Source organism: Chaetodon auriga, chromosome 5 (assembly GCF_051107435.1).
Source record: "Chaetodon auriga isolate fChaAug3 chromosome 5, fChaAug3.hap1, whole genome shotgun sequence".
Classification (NCBI taxonomy): Eukaryota; Metazoa; Chordata; class Actinopteri; order Chaetodontiformes; family Chaetodontidae; genus Chaetodon; species Chaetodon auriga.
The window spans coordinates 8,238,977-8,259,086 of record NC_135078.1 but is presented as its reverse complement, the minus strand read 5'-3'; the positions used below and the strand labels follow the sequence as shown (position 1 = coordinate 8,259,086).

At 39.9% G+C, this 20,110-nt stretch overlaps 1 protein-coding gene across 1 annotated transcript in view; it reads right to left on the bottom strand.

Moving 5' to 3' along the window:
* Positions 1-20,110, bottom strand: part of prdm6 (PR domain containing 6) — an 88,150-nt gene that overhangs the window by 49,194 nt on the left and 18,846 nt on the right. Inside the window, exon 6 of the mRNA XM_076729884.1 lies at positions 2,466-2,593. Within this exon, the coding sequence (XP_076585999.1) occupies positions 2,466-2,593 (128 nt within the window). The remainder of the gene's footprint in view (positions 1-2,465; positions 2,594-20,110) is intronic.

Below are 20,110 nucleotides of genomic sequence, written 5' to 3'. Positions count from 1 at the left end.
TTTAGGTAGCAAATTCATTTATTGGAGTGGATTAAATTCATTGAATGGAATTTGCTGGGTAAGGATATCTGCTTAGTCTGGAACAACAAAAATATTTACAAACACTGTGTGCGACCAGCACATTCCTTAACTGCTGATCTAGGGAGGACAATGAAGAAGCTCCAACACATCAGCTGATGCAGTCTGAAGATACTAAACTTGAAAGCATTTCTTTTCATCACATACTTTCTGTATCTACATAATCAGTCCCTGCTTGAGCTGGTTTTACCAGATTCTGACTCTCAATCGCTTCTAGGAAAGGTTCTTCAGCACACAATCTTAGCAGACATGTTGCCATTGGTCAGCATGTTAGCTAACATAGTAATCCTGCTCCTGTCCTCGCATAGATAAAACCGATCTGGACTTAAATGCTAATTCCTTGTCAGGAAGGAATGGAAACCTCAGAATAGTTGACTCAGGGTTTGAGCAGATCAAATGTGAATGCTAGCTACAGTATTAACCATACATAACTTCGGGGTTTCCTTAACTTTTTTATCTTGGGACGCAAAATTCAAATCCATTAGTCCCAGGTACTCAAGCTGATGACTACAATGATAACCACCATAATATCACTGCAAAAAATAACAACTTATGATGAACGACAACCCCTGACTGATACATTAACAGCTCTACAAGAAAAGTGCAGATTATCAGCGTACTCATTCAGATAATAGCTGTGAAAACAGCCTTAGCTATAGTCTATAAACTGGGGCACACGTAAGTGGTACGCAGGTATGCATGCGCAACAAAAATCAGAAATGTTTAACATTATTTGTTTTAAAATGTGCCTTTGGGGTAGCAGGCAGCAACTGAATTGGGTTTAGGTTATAGAGTGGATAATGTCATGAAAGGGACCACTTTGAGTGGACACTGTAAATAGCTGTGAAGCTGTTTCAATCCAGCACACTGCAGTAAAGCAACACTTAGGGATGAAAACCTTCATAAAACTCAACAGAAGAAGAAGAAGGTAGCAAATGTTCTGATCTACATGTTTTTTGTCTATGCAATAAACCTACTGTGAGAGATGTCAAAAAATAACAGACATTAAGCGGCTACTTCCAGCAGCTACGAGGAAACATCAAATCAAACCTGAGCAAAAGAGAAGACTGTCTGACAGATGGCTCAGAGATGTGCTGTACCTTTAAGCTAACCATGAGTGCAGAGATGTTTTGCAAGATATGTTATTCACGTTCACATCCAGCAGACAAAACAGGTGCATTTTATAAGGGCTCAAAGAATTTCTATCATCCATTACTTGATAGACACAAAAAGAGTAGAGATCTGACGCAAGAGCATGATGAGAAACTGAAAGACGTAAAGGAGCAGCATGTGGACAAAGTGACAGCAGGGCAGGAATTATACCACGGCCAAACGGCCAGCGCAGTGGATGCCCCGTGGTGTGGCCATAATGCCGCTTCAACCACACCGTCGATTTGACATGCCCTGTTTTCAACTGGCAGTAAACAAAGTCATGTTCCCAGCGTCTCCGTCATCAGCTGGACATCAACAGATTAGCAAGATTACTCCCATTCTGTAAACACTAACAGGTAAACCGCTACCTAACAATTAATGTTATATGATATGCACAAGCAAAACACTGTACGGTGTAAGTATTACTACTTGTGTTTTAAAATTTATAAGTGTATTGCCGCACAGTGTTAGCTAAATATGAACATGCACAGAGCTTACAAGTTGCTACTTGTCACTTACCTGTATTCGCGTTCAGTTTACTGATGCTGAATTGACAAGAAGACTGTCAGCAAATGACACCTTTTATCTTGTGTTTCCACAGTAGTGTTTTTGCAGACATGCAAGTAATTGTTAATATGTGACATTTCGTAAAGGGAGTTTGGGGTAATACTAAATAAAAATTTGAATGGTTGAATGGACTAAACAATAATGTTAACTGCTAATGGGGGGGGTCACTTTTAGGATGCCAGTTTACCCTTACATATCTTTTAAAGGTCTGATGTGATTACAATATTTTTTAAATGATTCTGACTGCTTAAGTATTTTTGTTTGTAGACACTTCTGACAATCTGACACTTCTGTGGAAAACTGGTGTAGACAGGTGTTGTATTCAGTCCATTCACGCGTTGCTGGGTAGCAGGGGTGTAACAGTTGGCAAAATTCATAGTTCAGGACCTTTGTTTTGGGGTCACAGATAAATTCTGTTTTCTCTATGACCAAGTGTATTATCTTATTTTACACCACATATGCTATTTGTAAATCCTGTTCTCAGTCAGCTGAGGGTGCCCAGTGGTGACTGTGAACAAATGTTCCTACTCCAGTTTAGTGTATATTACAGAATTGCATGGTATTGGTACGTAGTACATGTATTTTTACACTCTCTTGTTACAATAGAGGGAACTTTTAGATGACAAACACCCACCAAATGTCAGTCAAAGGACTAGACTTGTTCTTACCTGTACTGCACAACCATCATGTTCTGCTCCCCACAGTGTCTGGCACAGCGGATATACCTCATCCAGCTGGACTTACTTGGATCATTACCATCAATAAAGTGCTGTAACGTCCCATCTGCATCATAGATCTGAAACACACAAATATGCGTGGTCAGAACTGAAAGCAGTACATATACAGAAGAGCTCTGTTCATTATGATTAATTGAGTACTATAATGACTTCTATGCACTCTGAGAAATAAGAAAAATCATTTATCTGCCAACCACCATCCTGTCTCCATTATCTTTCAGCCACTGCACTACTACACATACACTGTCCTAAATTCAGCTTCAAAAGGGATGCTAAATTAGCAAAAACCTCACAGTAGAAATAAGAGAACAATGACATGAGACATTAGACAGCAATGCTCTCATTCTGCCAATCTTAATTTAAAAACATTTATGTTTACAGGTTTTTCCATTTCAAAGCATTTCCATGTCACATAAACCATCAGAACACAATATTGAGTCAAAAAATAAATTAAATTTTACTGTCCTTGAGAGTTCAGTTTTACTTTTCTACATTGTTTATCCAAGTACTTCCATTTACTACAGTTTAAGATGGACAGTGAAACAGCCTAATGTCACCTGGCAGTTTGGATGCTACTCAACACTCAGCATGCTAACAATCTAAAGTGGGAAATCTAATCAGAAAACTGTTGTAGCTAAGGGAAGCTAGAGTTACTTCCCTTACCAACTTCAATTAGTTGCTGGAAAGATAATATTAACCTATCATTAGTAGTATGAGGGAGCTGCTAAGCAAAATTAAATACGAAGAAAACCGTGACATCTTAATTTTAATGGAGCTAACGTTAAGCTAATTAGCTAACACTGGACTGAGTAAAGGAGTTTTTCTGTACTTTACAGTAACTAAGAAACATAATACATATCTCTCTGAGAAGGAACGAGAAAGGTGTCTCTATTTACATTGAACTGTCATTATTTTGAAAACACGGACTCTTTGCAAGGTTACTAACCTGGGGCAATTTAGACAAGCAACACGTAGCTAGCCAGCTAATATTTTCTGGTCGAGAGAGGGCATCAACGTTAGGCGCGACCGTTTCACCCAGGGAGGTAGTGCCATCTAGTGGTGAATCCTATAATTCTATTTTTATAGTGTTTTCAAATCAAAGGAGCAACAGATGAAAAATAATCATCTAGCTCAATTTACTTAATTCTTTACAGTTCTTTATTCTGTCCTGTCACATAAATTAATAAATAAAAATAATTCACCCTGGAAACATTTCGCTCCCAGGCAGCTGGGAATAGAAAACTGGGGCAAGGAAGGTGAGGACGGGATTAAAATTCAGTATAAACATATAAAAAATGTAATAACCTGGCAACTTAAAGAACTGTGCATTAATTAAGAGGAGGATAGAGTAACATCATGCCATTGTGTTCCTAGCAATGTTCTGTTATCAAATATTTTGCAAAGAAAGTGATATTTTATGTTTCATATATTATTAACTATGGTCTTCCTATATATCCTAAATACTTTTTGCTTATTGTACTCTCTGTGACTTCAAGAATGAGGAAAACAAGGTGGTATATTTCCATTATTTTCCTGCCAATTATATAATTTGTGGTGTTTTAGGAAAACCCAGAAAAGCCTGCCCTCTGCCATTGGTGAAAAGGACTATCACTCACTCTCAGCTCGCTCTCTATGGAAAAATTAACATTTGCAGTAAAGGACTGAAGCCACAAGGACCAAAGAAAAGTGGCGTTCATTCAAGATTCTCCCATACAAAACCTCTGTTTGTTTTTTCATTTTTGTTACTCATTCATTTATTTTAAGCACAAAATATAAACACTCGATTTATCTATTTATTGTGTTTCTATTGTATTGTTCATGTATGTTGTTGGCTTTTTGGAAATTTTTCAAACATAAGTTTATTCATATATCTACAGTCTTTTTCTCTTTTCTTATTGTCCTTCAGTACAAAACCACATATTGGATATAGAAGCATTTGGAGAAATTACAGATCTAAAAGAACAAAGGTGAAGACAGTCAGATATTCAGATTAGAAGACGAGCTCGCTGCTAAAGATGTGCACTCTCTTCTGTGTGTCATAGATCTCAAGAGAAAAGATATAAAAACTTTTACATATAGATTCATGGATAACAGATCTGCAGCTTTGGGGCTTTGGGTGAAGTCTGGAAGATGAAGAAGTCCCTGCAGACATGTCACATCTGAAATCGTCTGACAGTTCACTCCTACAGTATTTACTGTTTAGGACATACAGTATTTCATGGCATTCAGTTACACTTTAAACAGGAAAAAAGCTCCACACGCGTCAGTGGAAAAGATCCCAAACAGTATTTATACCCACATTAGTTTAAGTGATGAACTGTAAAACTGTAGGTAGTATATGCATATTTATGGAAAAGCAAAGTTAAAAATCAGTCCATTTTCAAAGATCCATCCCATAATTGTGTGATCATGTTTCAGTTTACCGTCAGAGTTTTCTTAAGAATGAACGTTTGCAATTGAAAATGGTTACATGTCCTGCACTTGCAGCTCAAACAAAAAGAAATAACTCCAGTTGATTTGAAATGTTTTAAGTAAGCCTTGGCAACAAATCATTAGCCTCTTATCCGCAGTCAGGCTGAAACTGTGATTATTAAAGGCCTGCTGGGTGTTAAACCTTATACAAACCTGATTTACGCCGGCTTAAAAGCTTCGCTGTTCCGTCTGCCAGCGTCTCGGCCATTAAAAACAAGTTCTGAGGTCTAAAAATATGTTTTCAGAGTGACAGTGGAAGGTAGAGCGTGAAACAAGATACATGAACATGAAGATTAAACCAAACAAATCTTCATTTAGAAAAAGAGTGAGGAAGAGGCTTTTTTTTTTTTTTTTCCGTTGCTCTTGCAGCAGAGTATAAGGGTGATGCTATCAGTCCGTCCACAGCAAAACACAGCATGTCAGCAAGCAGATATTCTGCACATATTCATGGTCTCCAGACAACAAATCCTAAAAATGGAAAACTGGATCATTATAGATTTAGTTAACATGTTTCCAAGAGCAGCAGGAGATTTGACTGTCTGCCAGGGGAGTAAATTTCTTTCTTCGTCCACCAGAGACAGAGAAAAAAGCAAAAATAAGAGCATAAAAAAACAGTAGTTTATTACTGTGCATCTCTTGGATTGTCTGGATTGATATATTCGTTAAAAAAAGAAGTGAATCTGTTCTGAAACTGAAGAGTGACAGATGCTTCAGAAAGCGTGGACCGCACTGAAAAAGCTCTTAAACTTGGGATTGGGGTGGACTTTCAGAAACACGGGATCCTACATTTCCCACAATTCAACTCTTTAGTGTCTATCGTCAGACTCTCCCTGTCCAGTAGTCACCAGTGTCTTTTGCACTCCTCCAGTTTGGAACTGTTATAAATGTACTCTCCAATCACAGCCTTAGATAAGCTCGATGACATCAGCATCACATCAGCGGGCTGATTTTGTCAGACTCCAGGGACACAGAAGTCCTCATGCGACTGTTTTCCCAAGCTGAGGAGATCTACTGTGTATTTGATTTGCTTCAGCCTCTCAGGGACACCAGAGGGGCTTCAAGTATGTCCCTTCGTTTCTTATTAGCAACATTCAAAAGGAATCTTTACACTGACTTCACTTGTTTGACTTAGTAAATAAATCAACTGTTGGTGGTGTGAACTAAGCTGTAACATAAGAATGAAGAAAATCTGGCTTTTACAGCTGGACAAAATCAACAGAACAATAAAACAATTTAGAATAAAAGCAAACAAATCAAAAGAGGAATTCCCAGCGACAATAAGCAGTTAAAATGGTCGATCTGCCCCAGCCTCTCTGTGTGTTCATTATTAATCCATCCCTCCATCCATCCGTGGTGATGCAGTGTGACTGTATTGAGGAGGCGTTGAGCGCGTTTATAGGGTGATGACCTGAGCCAATAGCCGAGCGCTCCGCTGTCCATACAGCCAACAAACGATCAATGCTGTAAATGACTGCGCGAATCAAAGCAAACAGCCTCACTTATTATTCTCTGCATGTAAGCACTTTAATGTCTGTCTGTCTGTCTGTCTGTCTGTCTGCTGACCGTCTGCCTTTATCTGAATCTTTGTCTCATCTATTTGAGAATGTAATATTGTGCATTTTATACATGTATATTCTACAACTTTTCATGACTTTTTGTAGTTTATTGCACGAATAAAGAACATCTTTGTGTCAGAAATTTTAAAATGATGTTTAAATTCAGTTCATTTTTGAAAAAGTGACACACTGTAAGTCTGCTGGTGTTGCAAAAGCTCTCACTGACGTGACTGTTGATGAAGGTAAAGATTACACCTTTAAATCACTTTAACACATTTTTCAGAGCATTTCACAGGGAGGGAGAAGGGACGGGAGGCAATGGGGCTGATAGGAAATGTGATATTACTTTGGCGACATATGAGGTGTCTAACATGGGTAGGAATGATCCTCATCAGTCTGGCAGTGTGAACATGCATTGAGTGTGTTATTTTCTCTGCTGCCTGTAATGAAACTCCTGCACTCTGCTGTTGTTTAAAGCTTTTGTTATTCGCAGCCATTTGTCACTGACATCTATTCAAACAAATAATAGTATGTTTAGCAGCATCCCACGTCACCCTGCTCCACTTTACTCTGTGCTGCCATGGGTCCAAAGGGGTGGGAGCACCTAAAGGCTGCATGGCAACAGTAAAAAATAAAAAGTTGCCAAGTTTTGGGGGACTGAAAAAGTCCTTAAGGCTCTCTGTTATTGTTAGATAGTCTAAGTCATGGCTCCAATCTAAGGTGCTGTAGACCAAATGTCAGTTAGTTTAAATGTTAACGTGGTATAACGAGTCAGTTTTGTTGTCAGTCTATAGCCTGAGCACTGAAGAGTCCCCACATACGATCTTAACAAGCACCTACCAGACATAAACTTCAGAAATGTTAGTTAAAAAAGTCACTTTCTGCAGCCACTGTTTGAAAATCAATAAGAAACTGTAAAATTAGCAGGTTAATAGTAAAAATACAGTTATAAAATCTGTACAATGGTACTTTCTGACCACTAGAATGCAGTAAATCAAACCCTGAGTGGTGAGCGTTGATATGTGACTGGTAATGCAGTTGTTATGTGTGATGTAGATATAAACTAACACCTAATGTTACAAACCAGACAGTGTGACTGAATGATGGATATTGGGCAATTCTGCAAAATCCCTGGTAAAGGACACCACTGATGATTTTTAACATAGCACAGAACTATCTGTGGTTAGGTTTAGGCAACAGAATGTGGATCTTGGTTACGATCAGGCAGACATTGTGGTTTGGATTAAGTGTTCATGAGGGAAAACACTTTTTGTTTTGTGCTTTAAATCTGTTTTTCAGTATCTAACGAAGACTGTCATCATCCAGTTTTGGGTGCCTGAAAATAACCATAAAACAGAATGCAGGAGGCATTAAAAACATATGTTGTAAATTATCAGCCTAGTTTATAATGTTTACATAATTCCTATGTGTGTTGTTTCGTGTTGCATTTATACAACTGGCCGAACATGCCTGAATATTTATGACATTCAATGATGGCGTGACACACTGAAATTTAAATTTCCTCGTAAAGAAATTGATCAAATTATCTCTTCAATTAACTTTTTTTAATTTCACTCAGTAGTAAATAATTTTGCTTTCCTCTCATTGGCTGTTTAAATGTGCACTTTGAATTTCTTCAGGTGTAATACAAATAAACGTCCCTTGCTGTCCTTAAAAAAATAAATAAATAAAAAATCAACACAAATAAATTGTCAAATATTAAATGCATCCATTTAACTACTCAGCAGTTATTTGTGAATTTCTGCTTTTGATTCAGTCATGCTCAGTTTTAAGCTGTATTAATAATATGTGACATCATATCTGCCTTAACAGAAGCACCTGTGTGAGATCCTCTGTGCCGCACAGTAAAACCTCTGAAGCTGTGGTGAACTGGAGCCTCTCAGACCAGCAGCTGGTTTCTAGCCTGATGCTGTTCTGTCAAAGACATTTTGGCGGTCTGTGTTTATCGAATCCATCGCTACAAAATTCCATCTGCAAGACAAACGGCCAAATATAACATGTTGTTTAGTTCAACGGCTAGAAAATGTTGCAAACACTGCCAGGCTATCGGCTTCACTTCACAGCTCCGGCTGTCGTTTTTCCATCTGAGCACAACAATCGTGACAAAACTTGATTTTTTTTTTTTGCTCCAGCTTCGGTTTCTTAAAGCTCAATAAATTCTCCTTGTTTGACCTTCAGTTTGTCCGGGACAGATGACCCTTTCAGCACGGCACTGCTTTATATTCACACTCTGAGACCACACATCATCTGAGCTGCTGCTGCTGCTGCTGCTGGAGGAGCCGAGGCTTCGGTGCTTTGTTCAAAACGACTTCAGGTTAATCTCCACTACGGCTGCAGCTAATGATGATTTGCAATATCGATTAATCTGCCAGTTATTTGCTCAATTAATCCTTCTGTAAGATGTTTGCAAAAAATGTTAGTAAGTAGTGAAGAATCAGAATTTCCACCAGTCCGGTGTGATATTCAGTTTACAACAGTGTGAAACAGAACCTGTGAATGTTTGCTTAGAAATGACTTAGTGCAAAAACTCTGCAGAATCATTTGGTGCGTCCAACTTTAGAAACTGAACACAAACTTGAATCAAAATCTCTGAAATGTCTTTTAAATTTTTTTGTTGATCCAAAGTTTCCAAAGATACAAAATGAGTCATTTTGGGGCAATAATTAAAATGAGGTACAGGGCATTTCGGAATCACAAAGGCATTTTGGAGGATTATTCAAGAAGTCCTTACATACATTTAAATGTACTTTATTTTTCTGGCTTTTTCCCTTTTATTGGACAGTCAGCAATGAAGAAGCAGACAGGAAAGAAGTGACATGCAATGTGTTCTAACCTCTCTGCTACCAGAGTACCCCATGACCTTGCTCATTTAAATAAGTGAAAATTTGAACTCTTTTAATGAACTGCAGGTCTAATGAAGATGTCACAGAGTGACAGAAAGTAGAATAAAACTATTTATTCACCCTCAGCTTTATAGTGAAACTGAAGTGGAGGACGTCAGAGAGACAGAGAGTCTCATCTGTCTGTCTCTGCCTCTTCTGCCTCTTTAGATTTACAAGAACAAGAAGACTGGAGGTAAGAGGGAAGGATTAACACACACACACACACACACACACACACACATACACATACACACACACACACACACACACACGCACACGCACACTACACTGACAGACTGTGAATGTTTCTAAGAGGGTGGATTACAGCTCACTCTTTCACTCATTGATCTCTGCTGTCAGTGCTTCACTTACAGCTCTGTCACTGTGTGTGTGTGTGTGTGTGTGTGTGTGTGTGTGTGTGTGTGCATGTGAAAAGTATCCTATGTTAAAGTAAAACTCTAATTTTTATGAATGTTATATATGTAGTAGAATATATAAAATGTGCTTTTATTATATCAATAGCATAAAGTCTGCTCCCTGAGGAGGGATCAGCCTGTTAAAAGATACGTTAAAGATGCAGCACATGTGAACCTATGTGACACAATATGACAATAAAAAACAATATGCTATAAAGTAAGCATCAAGCATTTGACAAACTAATTATATGAACAATTTAAATGTATTTAAAATGAAATTATGATTTACTGCGTGATACACTGACATGACTCATATATAAAAAAAAATCTTCTTAAACCATCAATATATGCTCAAAATGTTCCAAATATTAATTTCAACAAAATATGACAAAACACACTGGTTCCCTTTTCCATCGAGCTGTTTATCTTTGTACTCACAGTGGACATGAGTGACAAACAGAGCCATGTTTCACGCCTGCACAGTTTGGTGGTGAGGTCGATATTTAGAGGATAAGTTCCACATTTGAGAAATGCATTTATTTGCTTTCTGGTGAGAGAGAGTGAGATGAAAAGATTGATAGCTCCCATGTTTGCATGGTAAATATGAGGCTACAGCCAGCCGCTGCTTGTCTTGGCTCAGCATGAAGACTGGAAACAGCTCGACCGGCCTTTAAAGCTAACTGAGTAACAAGCATAAACTCCAGGAGGCGAAGGCTCCCGGCCAACAAATAATCCAGCACATAACCCCTTTAGAGAGGTGAATTGTCATATTGATATTTCACTTTTAGTTCGAGTTCAACGGTGAAAGTAACTAAATACTGTACTTAAGTACCATTTTGAGGTACTTGCACCTGACAGCTACAGTTAGTCCATACTTTTCAGCTTCAGACTTCAGACACAGAAGCTTATAAAATGCAGCACATACAGACTAACCACTGGCTCCCAAACTTTTTGGTTTGTGGCCCTGTACAATCAAGCGGTGTCTACTGTGGGTGCCTCATCACATTTCAGATGTCTGAGTTGTCAGCAGCTCCACCAAAGAGACGTTTCACCTCTGAACTTCTCACATGGTTTCATTTAAATAGCTGTCCAAAGATCCAATGTTAGATTATGAGAACAGATTTATGTATCACAACTTTGTTTTTTCTTCTTTTCTCCCATTAATCAGATTTATCTGACCCTTTGGAGGGGTCCGCACCCTACATTGGGAACTACTGGACCAAAGTTAAAACTAGCTCCACATCTAGCAGCTACAACAGTAAATGACTTACACATTGATGCATCAGGATGAACAATCTAATAAAAATCAAATCAGTTTTCTGTAGAATGAGAACTTTTACTTTTGATGGTATTTTTAGATTGGTGTATTGGTACTTTTATTTAAAGATCTGAGTACTTCTACCACTACTGGGATTTAACAACAAATTGCACATTAATCATGAGCTTCAGAGATGCTGGTAGGTGGATTTTGTTACCTCTGGATTGAGCCCGGCTAGCTGTTTCCTCCTTTATGCTAAGCTAAGCAGCTGCTGGCTGTAGCTTCATACTCACTGCACAGACACGAGTGTGGAATCGATCTCTTCATATTAGTCTCAGCAAATGTTGAAATATGAATTTCAATGACTATTCCAAATAATAATGAATCCACTCTCGAGGACAGCAAAAACTTGTTGTGCCCTTTTTGTGCCGAACACACTTTATTTCTGCTTGACGGCTGTTGGTGAGTGATCTGCACAGCTTCAACCGGCAGCTGAGTGCATGAGTGTGTGTGTATGTCTGTATGTGCATGTGTGTGAGTGAGCCAGATAAAGTGTGTCTGAAATTTACTAACACTGTTTTGACCTTTTGACCTTATTAGAGAGAGTAAATCTTCTCCTTGTCTGAACCGAGCAGACGCTACAGAGATACCCTGTGTGTGTGTGTGCGCGCGTGTGTTTGTGTGTGTGTGTTTGTGTGTGTTTGTGTGTTTCCAGACAGGAATGTGGGTTCAGTTATCAGTTAAAAACACTTAACTGCAGCCTTGAAACCACACTGGCATGTAAATGGCTGCTTCACCATCAGACGACGATGTGTGTGTGACGAGAGTGTGTGTGTGTCTGTGCGTGTTGAACATGCTTATCACTGGGTGCGTGACGTGTGTATGTGTCAGTAAGTCACTAATGCAGCTGTGAGTTATCATGTCTTAAGGTGTTGCGACACACTTACGACACTCTCTCACATAAACACACACACACACACACACACACACTCACAGAATCAAATGGGAGTGCATTTGAAGCTTTTTAACACAAAAACATCTCAAATCCTCCATCAGCAGAGGTCCGCAGGTCATTCTAAGTTTTCTCAGGATTATATGATGTTTCAGTTTTGGACACTGGCTGTTGTGAGGTGATATCTGGAGACAAGATTCAGTATTTTCAAATTTGAAGAAGAAAGTAAATCTGCACATTAACAAGACTCACAAAAACAATGTTCCCCCAAGAATTACTTATTGAGCCATCTCTGTGCATAACTGAATTAGCTGGTTGCAGGAGGGTCATACAGAGACTTGTATCTGCTTTAGAGAGTATTTCAGAAAATTGCTTTTGGGGTTTTTTCCTCTAATAAACTTTACTGAAAAGGTTAAAATATTCTAAAATGTACATTTCAGGCGACAAGTCAATCAAAGACGAGAAAATCTGAGCAATCTTTTCGAGATTTCAGTCCCAATCCTCCAGTCCCCCCTTTTTTAATCATCCCGGTAATAAGGAAATGAAGGCCAAGCTAAGTGTTTTCTCTGATCTCTTCTGGATGAAACCAAAAGCATCATAGAGATAAGATGATGTTAATTCTGTTGAAAAACGATGGACTCAGATAGTGATATCAGAGTGGACTGACCACACCCTGAGTACACTTCTGCAGCATGGCCTGGGTTCATTCAAAAGCCTGCTGCTGTGGTGCATGCAAGGACTGGCAGAAATCTTTTGAGGATAGAGAGTCAGCTGCTGAAAAGCGTTGTACTCATCAGCCACTGCGTGTTATCAGAAGATAGAACTCTGACAACAAGTAAAACGCAGACATGGACACTCTGTAAAGGAAAATGTGTTCAGCAATCAACTCTCCTAAAATCACATGTTGGAGCTCCCCACCAGCACACAAAAGCACCACTTCAGCAACATCTACATTGTCAGTTGTAGGATGGTATGTTTTAGTTTCTGACTGGTTGTCTTGGTCATTTAATGCAACACAACAGCTGTTTGTCTCATCAGCACAGAGGATGCTTAGATGCTCAGTAACCAATCAGTAGTATCTGCAGACAGAACATCAGTGTCAGAAAAAGTCCAACTGTCAGTCTCTTCTTCTTCTGTTCTACAGAACACGTTGTTGTCCCCTTCTTCTTTTTCAGTCCAAATCCTGTAAAACTGTTCCTGAGAGCCGATCAATGCTCACACACTTCTCTTCTACAGCTAATCAATGCAACTCCACTAATTCTACTGTTATCTGCTCTCTTCATCGGCCTCCTCCTCCTTATCTTACCATGTCTCCTCCTCACTCCCTCCTCCCCATCTCCTTCCTCCTTCACCTTTTCCTCTTTTTCCTAATCTTTGCATGTCTCATCCTCCTCCTGCAGGTGGTGGACAAAAGGGTGGACGCCTCATGAAGAAGGACTTTAATTCTGAAGTAACTGACTCCATAACAAAGGAGGGTTTATTTCAGGCCGAATGCAAATCAGCAGCAGTTGTGAGTTGTAAAAGAGTTCAGCAACCAGCACTTTGGTTAGTTTACTGACAGGGCAGCAACCAGGATCTTAGAAGTAGTGAGGTTATGTGTCCCCCAAACAACACTGCTTCACCCCTATACAAAAAGTGCCAAAGTGGCTAAAACCTGTAATATCCCAGAGAAAGGGGAAAAAAAATCATCTATTTTCTAATCTGCAGGAACATCTGTCAGAATAAAAGAGAAATAATTTAATACTCTGAAGTTAAGAGCATTTAAGGCATGGTCTCACAGCACACAACCTACAATACATGTTTGTGACGTGTCTTTGTAGGAGAACAGTCTGGCACAAAACACCACTATTCTGCATTAATAGTCAGCTTTTCTTTGTGCTTGTTTGTCAAAATCTACAAGGATCAGCTATGGAAGTTACTGAGCCTTTAAAAAACACATTTGTGAGCTGTTTTTAAAAAGTTTTCAGTTAAATTTTCTGTAAAATGTTGTAGTCTTCAGTACAAACCAACGGGCTTGGGATGAAGTCAGAAAGAACTGAGCGACACAGTAAAACATTGATGGTTTTGGTCTTTTCATGGGATATTTTTGATAAGAACACATAAAATAACTCCAGCCTTATCCTTTAAACCAGTCAGCATCATCAGGGCCATCTCTAAACTGCACTAAAATAACTAGTGCTGCACTAGAATTGCACACGACTAATTAAGCTCTTGCTATAGAGACACAAACATGTGAGACATCCCTTGTGGATAACGCACGCTCTAAAATGTGTATTTTAAATCTCTCTAAACCACACTGGTCTGCTTTATGTTCAATCAATATCTCATATCTTTATCTCCTTTTTGATTTACCCTTTTGTGCACTTCCTCCTTAACCTATAAATCCTCAGTTTCTTCTCCTTTGTCTCATTCATCCCCTCTGCCTCATCTCCCTCAATATAACAGCGTATATTGTGAGTGAAAAACCTCTGTTCATACGCAAATTCCATATCCATCTGTTTTGGTTGTCTGTTGCCACTCTGGACGTTAGATCATCTGTAACCAGAGAGTGCATTCATGGCTGGCTTGCCAGGTGAAATGAAATGGTTAAATAAAAGCAAAATAAAGACAGGCTCCTTCTCATTTATCCTGTCTTTGACACACTGGTGTTTAGACTTTCAGATCTTTCAGTTTTTTAAAACACAATCTGTCGTTGAGGAGTCCATTTTTCAGCAGTAAGCCTCATAAACCCTGCTGCCATCGCTGCCATCACCGCTGCTGCTGCCATGCCCAAGAGCAACAGTCTGGGCCTCCACGCATCTAGCAAGCGTCACCTCACCATCTGAAACTGTGTTCTCAGCGAGCGGCAAGCAGACTCATAAATCAGAGGGGTAATAATCGTTCAGAGAAATGGATAATATTTGGATAACCGACCCTGATTCACCTCAGTGTCAACAGCAGCCGGTTTCCCGTCTGAAGGCAGAGCTGCTGCTTTCTCACACAACAAAGAGGAGCAGCAAGGAGCAGCAGAGCGTCACGCACCAACACACCCAGACTGATGTACCACCACCCACAGGACTGCATACCACTACCCACTGGACTGAGGGACCACCACCCACAGGACTGAGGGACCACCACTCATAGGACTGATGTACCACCACCACCGGGACATGGATTCTCACCACCCATAGAACTGGCGTACCAACACCCACAGGACTGACGCACCAACACTCACAGGAGTGACATCCCACCACTCACAGGACTGATGAACAACCACCCACTAGACAGATGTACCACCACCAACATCACTGATGTAACATCACTCATAGGACTGAGGTAACTCCACCCACTTGGCTTAGGTAAGCCCACCTATAAAAGGTACCAACAACCATTCAATGTCAAGACAGCGACTGCCACAGCCCCTGTTACAGAGCTTCACAATGGCTCTACAGAAACCATTGGGTGATGTCATGGAGACTATGTCCATGTTTTATACAGTCTTTGAATCCAACCCACTGGTATGACTCCAACTTGACCATTCATCAACCCTGCCCACCTGTCCCACTAAACCTCACCCCATTGTCCCAGTGAGCACCAACCTCTGGTCTTACCTACCTCATCCCAGATAAGACAAGACAAGATTTTATTGATTCCACACTGGGAAAATTCAGAACTGAAAAAAGCCAAAAACAGCAAAAGCAGTGGGACAGAAGGGTCAAGATAAAGCAGTGCAAAGAAGTCCGCATCCGGAGGAATATGAGGTGGATACATGGCTCAAACAAACTAAGGCCTTTCACTCAAGAGATTGCTGTTGTTCTGTGTAAAACTGAAAGTCAATGTTGACTTATTTTAACTTGTGTAAGGTACTTACGTTGTGTAACATGGATAACAGTAACATTTTTAATCCAAACCATGATCTTTTTCTAGACCTAACCAAGTAGTTTTCGTGCCGAAACCAAAGGAAATTTTGACCATTTCACAATATTAACCACGTGATGATGAAGGTCCAGCATGATGAAGGTCTGGTGTGCTTGTTGCTGGTAGTCATTGGCAATTGACCTGCTCAGTTGTTTAGGTATGAGGACCTGTTTTCCTGAAACAACAGAAATAGAAACTGGAATAAGAAGAATTACTGTATTTGTAGGCCAATGTAATAAGTTTTGAAGGTGGAGTATGTGCATGAATATCCTGTACATATTCACTGACTCCCATCCTCTTGATCTGCCTTCATCAGCTCATCAATCTGACAAGCCTTCAACACCAACCTGGTCAACAACAGTCAGACAGTAGTCAGAGTAAAGTTTTCTTCCTTTGGGACAAGGAGGATAAATAAGGTGTATGTATAGAATACAGATGATGCCAAAACAGAGGAAGTAGATAATTCTCGTCATACTCCAAGTTTACAAAAGAATTCCCTGTATGCTTGATTTGGGAAGACCATTTTTGAACATGTCTGCCCAGTCAAGTGCAAAGCTAATTTTACTGATGAGCTGACAGAAGGTGGAAAACATCCAGAGGTGGTTTCAAACCAGTGACATGATGAGAACACGTAAGCATTTGTGCTGTAGCCCATCACAGTATGTGACGACCCTACAGATACAGACACAGGAGAGGAAACAACCAGCGGCTCTATCACTGTGTAAAAACACACTGATCAAACATGCTGCTGGATTATGAAGAGTCTACACACATGTACACACACACACACACACACACACACACACACACACACACACTCTATATATTATTCTAACATGAAGGTCCTGATGGAAAACCCCAGTCTTTGTTCTCGAACCCCTGCGGTTACCAAGCCTAGAGGGTGATGTCACACAGAGAGGAGAAATGAACTGAGTTAACCCGACTCACCGAGTGGGTTTAACCAAACAGCGCAGGGATGAGTGGTGGTTTATAGTGGCCACAGCCTGACCTTCAAATCACATGATCTCTGGGAGCCAGAAATGTTTTTTTAAACTTTAAGTTTGACAGGGACGGTAGAGATACATGATGATGTGACATGACGGGAGAGAGGGGAGAGAGAGGCCAAACCATGGTTATAGCCATACAGGGCTGGCGTGTTAAACCCTATAGTGCACCCGGACACCACGGCATTCTCTTTTTAATATAGAAGTGTGGACTCCTTATGTGCCTTTGTTCCTAGAGTGAAACATTGGGTTTGATGTCATGCTAAAAGGAACTGGGCAAAAACAGATTTGAATGGATTCAATAAAGGATCCACTGTAGGTTTGCCTGTGTGTCCATGCTGAGGGGTTCCAACAGAGAGGCAAAATGCTGACAAAAATCATCTTTAAACAGAAGATCAAGCCGTGGAGGAAGTTGTGGACACTGTTGTGGAGCCCCTAAAGAACAAGACCAAGGAGGGCAAGAAGCTCAAGAAGAAGAATGAGTTGGAGGAACAGAGGGACCCTGACTGTCAACTTCCAGCACCAACGAAGAAAAAGGAAAAAGACAAGTTGGCAGCAGACCAAGTGAACGGCCACATACCTGAGACCACAGACCTGAATGGTAACAGTAATGGTGTTGAAAAACCAAATATTACATATGCATTGTCACATGCATAAGAAGGCATAGGCCTTTTCAGGTACTTCATCTGTAGCACCACTGCATTCAGAAATGATTTAAAACACCTCAGTGAGCCACACTGTAGCTGGGTGACATGTTTCTTCATTACCATGAATACACGCACTGTCGTTTATTTTGTCCATGTACTATCATGCCAACACATCCTCACACCTAAATGACTTAATAGGCCAATTGCCAATGACTCTCAAAACATCATTTATCACTGTTGGACAGTATAAGCAAAAAGGTGGACGTTTGTCCTTTTGTGCTGTGAAACAGTTGCAATTTGCTGAGGTACATATCAATATTTGGTTAGATTTAGGAAAAGATCACAGGTTAAAATAAGTATGTTACCGTTGCGTACGTGATGTAGAGTAAGCAGGTTATGTAACTTAAATTAGGTCAGTGCTGACTTGAGGTTTCACACAGGACATGAACAGTGGCCTCGAGGGTGTCAGTCCTGTTTGTTTGACTAATCCGTCCTCTTTACCTTCCTCCAAATGCAGACTTCCTTGATTTCCTTTGCTCTTAAATCTTTTCACATTAACAGTTTTGTTCCACAGTATCCATGAGTTCTGAAGACTCTTTGGATAAACTTAAAACCCACTGAATTGCTGCTCTATATCAGTGTGGTCATCACTGCTTTCATTCAAAGCCTCCATCGATAAAAAGTCAAACACCTCACTGAAATCCAACCAACAGGAAACCAAAAGAGGCAATCTGTCATCAAACCATTGATGATTATGTAATCAAATCATGATGTCAATGGTGATCAGAGCCTTTAATAAAACCCAGAATACAGACTGTTAGACAAACATTGAATAATGACATCAGTCAAGAAAACATTACAAAGCCTTTACTGGATGCTGTGACCACAAACCACGGAAAACAAAAAGTCAATGGGGATTCTGTGGGGAATACAGTGGGAATACGATGATGGACAGACAAATACAAATGGACAGACCAGCGGGTGAGTACAGATGGACAACAGTGATTCAGTGATACGAAACAGACCAAGAAAATTGATTTATCTGTTTTAAGACGTATAAAGTCAAGATATCAACATGCATTTTGGAATTCTCTGAATCCTCATGTGTCTCATCAACATCCCGCACTAACACAATATTTTGCCTCAAACTGTGCAGCTGAAGTTTTCCTTTCTTTGCTGCTCTGAACTCATGATGTTTGGGGCTGTTTTCACTGACTCTGCGCTGACAGCTCGTCCAGTCTCAGATCTGTCCAAAAGAAAACTCCCGTAAAACCCCAGAGGACGAGGTCAGAGCTGTGACTTCAGGACGTTTTTCATGTTTTTACTGCACATTCTTTTCAATCAGGACCACCTCGAGGTTCGGACTGGGAGGTCACCGGTTCGGCTCCTCGGGAAAATCCAGGCAAGGAGAAAATGAGAAACTGCCCGCCCTTCCATCAACAAGTACAGTCAGACAAAAGTACTGTAATGTGGCTCGGTTATGAGTCTGAGGTTCTGGTACTTCACTGGAATGCAGTACTTGCTGTATGGGAGACTTTCTTACACTTCATTTCACAGGGAAATGTATTTCTCACTATATTTATCTCAGGGCTTGACTTACTGGTTACCTTGAAAATTGGTACCGTGGGTATTCGTGATGTCAACGTCATTTCCAGTGGTGCTGGCTGGGAGCAGTTAACGAAGAAATATGGTGATTTCAGAGTTGTTATATCTGCTAGCTAGCTCACTACAACCTGTGCAGCTTCGCCCATCTCATCGACACTTGTTGCCATTTCTGTGGCAATTTGAAAGACAGCTCTTCTTCACAACCATTGATGTACCGGAGGAGGGCTGTACAGCACTTCCTTGTTGAAGCTTTCCCAAAGTTGGAACCAGGCTAAAGTTTCTGGAACTTTACTTGAGAGGCACAGAAAATAGCACTTTTTATCCTTTCTTAACTATCTCCCTTTTCCTTGCTCCTCTTTTCTTGTTTTCTTTTTCCCCTCTTCTCTTCTTCATTCTCTATTTCTGTCCATCACTTTCCTTCTACCCTTTTCCTTCTCATTTCTTTTACTTTCCTTCCAGCATTAATTTCTTTTTTCTTTCTTTCGTTCTTCATCCGATCTGAAAGTGCGTGAAAACGTTCTTTACTTTGGATACTTCAGCACGTTTTACTGAAGTTCTTAGTATAGTGAAGTAAAACATTTAAACATTTAAAGCAGGACAGTAAAATAAGAAAGTAACTACATTTCAGTGGCAACCAGCAAATATTTTCATTATCATGTATTTCTCAATTATTAAAAAAATAATAATAATAAAATTAATAATAATACTTTAGCATTTCCCAGACTTCAGGATGACATCTTAAGAGTTCATGTTTTTTACAACCAAGACCAAAATCCAATGGTATTTAGTTTAAAACAGAGAAAATCCTCACAAACTGGAACCAGAGAAAGAAACAGAAATGGTTTTCCATCAAAAGATTGAGCTAA